Source organism: Ailuropoda melanoleuca, chromosome 7 (genome assembly GCF_002007445.2).
Source record: "Ailuropoda melanoleuca isolate Jingjing chromosome 7, ASM200744v2, whole genome shotgun sequence".
Taxonomy (NCBI): domain Eukaryota; kingdom Metazoa; phylum Chordata; class Mammalia; order Carnivora; family Ursidae; genus Ailuropoda; species Ailuropoda melanoleuca.
In genome coordinates this window covers 99,553,758-99,558,849 of record NC_048224.1, presented here as the reverse complement: position 1 = coordinate 99,558,849, position 5,092 = coordinate 99,553,758, and the positions used below count along the sequence as shown (strand labels likewise).

The window sequence follows — 5,092 nt, the reverse complement described above, 5'->3', positions numbered from 1 at the left end:
TATATTATGATGGGGAGTCTATTTTCATTTACTAAATACCCTGTAATTTCCTATATGATACAATTCAAGTTTCATCTTAAAAGCTCAATGAAAGCCCTTAACACTCTGACCTACATTACCTTACAAAATGTATTTGGACTGTGTGGCATGTCTCTTAAAAAACTATGACTCTGCATATCTCTGCTCCTAATAATTTCTCTGTTCATATTATTTTCTAATGCTCCCACCCCATCTCAGCTTAGAAATATAATGTTCCTTTTTTCTAAATGTAAATGTTACTTCATCAAATTCTTCCAGGTCAAGACAGAAGTAAGCATTGCCCTCTTCAACCTTCATCCATCCCCTTGAAGCTCTTCCCTTAAGTAAATGGGAGCATTAGCAACTTTTTGAGCACAGAACCTTGAAAGAAGAAAGACTGCCTTGAAATCCTAGCTGGACAATTTATTAGGTACTTGATTTTGGCTACATTGCTTCAACTAAATACATTGTACTTTCCCCATAGTAAATTAGGAATTAGTATTTTATAAAGATGTTGGAAAAAATAAGATAAGGTGTATAAAGTACACATTCCATTATGCATATCAGCATCAGTTTAATGTATATTTATTAGCCTTATAGTAAAGTCAACTTTTGAGATTTACCTTTACTATATATTCTATTAGACATAAAATTATAAATAAAATATATGAATGTACTTAAAACATTTCTGAATCTGTATTTTCAATTTGTTTCCTTTGTTGGAAGAAATAAATTCCATAGTATTAGCATTTCTATCAATCACCAAGATGTGATCTGTTTTCCAATATTGAGAGATTTTCTAAAAAGTTCATATTCATATTCTATTACCTTTCATTTATGTACACACACACACACACACACAAATCCTGCTGTCCTTTCCAAGTTTGGCAATATTGCTAAACTAAAGCAACTCCTGTGCTTATGGACCAAATTCAAATTCCCTATTTTACTGACTGCTTAATTCCTGCAAAATTAAGCCACCTGCTTACTTAGTACAACATTACATTAACTCATTTTGATTATACTGCAGACTGCAAGTGCCAATGTAAATAGTGACTAGGCACATCTCCAAAATATTTTCTAGCAGCATATTCTGTGCTCTGTGGACACTTTTAACTAACCTACATGTAGATAGTCATTCAAGAGGCAGTAAAAATGTTAGCATAAAATAAATACTCAAAAAAGAGGGAAAGCAACAAACACAAGTTATCCAGCAATAATAAGGAAATTTATATGGAAGCTGGAATTCAGTATGTGGAATCATACCATCACACTCCCAAGGACAAAAATAAATATGCGTCACAAAATGATCTCCACTTGTAGTTAGGTACTTCTTTGATCAACTTGATTAGAACAATACATAATCAGAGGGTTACACACACGTACAAGCACAAATTCAAATATTTAATAAATAATAATCCTGGATTTTCATGAACTAAATTCATCAAGATATTGCCAGATTATCTCATTTCTTCTAGCTGTTAGAAAATATGTACCCCACATACAGAATGTACTTCTTGATTGACTTACATTTCAAGAAATTTTAGGAACTATCTATATTATATTCCTTCAAATTTCCCCTCACTCTCTCTAAATTACCTTTAACAGTTTAAAGATATCATCTTATATACACATATATAAACGTATACATCATAAATACATGCCTGCATACATATATAGATCTTTTTGTATACACACATATACATACATGTATATGTCATATATGGATACATATATGTATGTGTGTATATCTGTGTGTGTGTGTGTGTGTGTGTATCATTATCTGTGAAAATGGCAGAGTAGGAAGCACCAGGAATGTGTCTCCTTACTGAGATAACATTGCAATGGCAGAACCTGCCTGATGTAACTATATTAGAACCTGAGTTTACTGAAGCCTTACAATTTCCAAGAGAAGGCTTATATGGTAAACTGAAGTTAATTTCAGTCATTTTCAGCTCTTAGCACAGTAGCACCTACCCATCTTGAACCCCTCTGGCCATAGCAGCTGCTCAGCATGTTCCAGAAGCGGCTTGGCCACATAGCTTGTGGGAGCCAGGGTGGGCAAAAAGGACCCTGTCCTCCAAATATCAACTATCTCTGCTGTGACTGCTGATTACTGCTTCTGATCTCAGAGAAGTAGAGAAATGTTATCAAAATTAAGAAGAAAGAAGGAAGGAAGGAAGGAAGGAAGGAAAGAAGGAAGGGAGAAAGAAAGAAGGAAATAAAGAAATGGTTGTTAAATACTGACTGAAGATATACCTTATTATCAAATATACTAAAGCATACAGTGTAGAAAACATTTATGCAAAATCTAAAGGACATTATCAAGCAAAGAAATTTACTATTGTGAGCAAACATTCTATTCAACAATTAAAACTATGTGGTTCAGCTTCCTCTCATTATCTGTAGAATTGATTCCATACTTTATTCAACACTCCTCACGTTTCAAATGACACTTATCACTGTTTTGTTAGACAATTTCCTTTCCCACATAAATTTCCTTGTTTATTCATTTCCTCTCTTCTAAAATGTTTTACATCTTAAGTATAATGTTTTCCACAGCTTAAGTATAAATACCTTCTTTAGTCCTCCTGTTACAAAAGCCCCGTAATATACTCATATTAATTTCCATGTTTTAGAAAGATTTTATTTTTTATTTGAAAAAGAAGAGTGCATGACAGACGATGAGCATGGGGGGAGTGGCAGAGGGAGAAGGAGAAGCAGACTCCCTGGGAAGCAGACTCCCCACTGAGCAGGGGGTCCAATGCGGGGCTCTATTCCAGGACCTTGAGAACATGACCTGAGCCAAAGGCAGACACTTAACCAACTAAGCCACCCAGACACCCCTTGTTTCCATTTTTTAATTATGGTAAAATTATATAATATCCACCTTTTTAACCATTTATAAGTATATAATTTAGTAGCATCAAGCACATGAACAATGTTGTGTGACCATTACCATTATCTTTTTCAATAATTTTTATCAACCTAAATAAAAACTCTGTATCCTTTAAGCATTAACTTATTATTCTCCTTTCCATTTAGCCCATAGTAACTTCTATTCTACTTTTTGTATTAATGAATTTGACCACTCTAAGAATCCCCTACAAGGAAAATCATACAATGTTTATCTTTTTGTGACTGACTTCACTTATTTTAAGTCTTCGAGGTTTATCCATATTGTAACATGTGTCAGAATTTCCTTCATTTTTAAGACTGAATAATAGTCCATTGAGAATACATACCACATCTTGTTTATCCATTCATCATTCAGTGGACACTTGGATTGCTTCCCTTCCACTTTTTCACTTTTGTGAGTAATGTTGTTATGAATACAGTTATAGTAGTATCTGTGTGAGTCCCTGTTTTCAATTTTGGGGTATATGCCCCAAAGTGGAATTAATAGATCAAATGACCAATTATATTTTAATTTTTTTGAGGACCATCATACTGTTTTCCACAATTTGCATCATTTTATAGTCCCACTAGTAACAGAGCACGAGGGTTCCAATTTTCTACACCTTTAACACAGTTGTTACTTTTTTTTTTTTAAATAATAGTCATCCTAGTGAGTATAAAGTGGTATCTCACTGTGGCTTGATTTGTATTTCCCGAATGATTAGTGATGTTGAGCATTTTCTGTCATGACCATTTACATACATTATTTTGATAAATGTCTACTCAGTCATTGCCAATTTTTAAAAAATTGTGGCAAAGAATAAATAATATTTCCCACCTTACCCCTTTCTAAATGTATAGCTCAGTAATGTTAAGTATATTCACATCAGCCTCTGGTGTGATTCCATTCTTCATGGCTGTTCTGTGGAATAGTAGTCATTATCTCCATCCACCTTCTCTCCCACCCAAGTGTGGAAGATTTGATGGACATGGACATGGACATGAGCCCCTGGAGGTCTCAGAACTATCTTTTTGGTTGTGAACTAAAGGCTGACAAAGATTGTCACTAACGTGGATAATGATGAAAATGAGCACCAGTTATTTTTAAGAACAGTCAGTTTAGGAGCCAGTGCAAAGGATGAATTGCACATTGTTGAAGCAGAGGCAATTAAAGTCACACTGGCAACTCTGAAAATGTCTGTACAGCAAATGGTTTCCCTTGGGGGCTTTGAAATAACACCACCTGTGGTCTTACAGTTGAGACATGGTTCAGGGCCTGTGCATATTAGTGGACAGCACTTAGTAGCTCTGGAAGAAGATGCAGAGTCAGAAAAGGAAGAGGAAGAGGATGTGAAACTCCTTAGTATATCCAGAAAGAGTTCTGTCCCTGGAAGTGGTAGCAAGGTTCCACAGAAAAAAGTAAAACTTGCTGCTGATGAAGATGATAATGATGAGGAAGCTGAAGAAAAGGCTCCAGTAAAGAAATCTATAGGAGATAATCCAGCCAAAAATGCACAAAAATCAAACCAGAATGGAAAAGACTCAAAACCATCAATAAGAAGATCAAAAATGTCAAGAATATTTCAAAAAACAGGAAAAGACTTCCAAAACACCAAAAGGACCTAGTTCTGTAGAAGACAGCAAGGCAAAAATGCAAGCAAGAACAGAAAAAGGTGGTTCTCTTCCCATAATGGAAGCCAAGTTCATCAATTATCTGAATAATTGCTTCGGGATGACTGACCAAGAGGCTATTAAAGATCTCTGGCAGTGGAGGAGGTCTCTTAAAGAAAGTAGTTGAAACAGTTTGTTAACATTTTCAGTCTTATTTCATTTCTGTAACAGTTGATATCTGGCTATCCTTTTTTAATGCAGAGTGAGAACTTTCCCCACCGTGTCTGTAAATGTTGTCCAGGTTCCATTACCATGAACATGTTGTCCAAAATACCTGTTTAGTTTTTAAAGATGGAACACCACGCTTTGCTTGGTTTTAAGTATGCATGGAATGTTATGATAGGATATAGTAGAAGTGGTCAGACAAATGGAAATGGTGGGAGACAAAAATACACATGTGAAATAAACTCAGTATTTTAATAAGGTAAAAAGAAAATATATTCACATTAGTGTGCAACAGATTTCTGGAACCTTTTCATTTGCAACATTGAATCTATAACCACGA

General features: G+C 34.8%; 1 protein-coding gene across 1 annotated transcript in view; it reads left to right on the top strand.

Annotated features, from left to right (window-relative positions):
* LOC100479614 (nucleophosmin-like) overlaps positions 1-4,714 on the top strand; it is a 118,949-nt gene extending 114,235 nt beyond the window's left edge. The window contains 3 exon segments of the mRNA XM_034663799.1: positions 3,887-3,982; positions 3,984-4,403; positions 4,489-4,714. Of these exon segments, the coding sequence (XP_034519690.1) occupies positions 3,887-3,982; positions 3,984-4,403; positions 4,489-4,714 (742 nt within the window).
* The last annotated feature ends 378 nt before the right edge of the window (positions 4,715-5,092 follow it).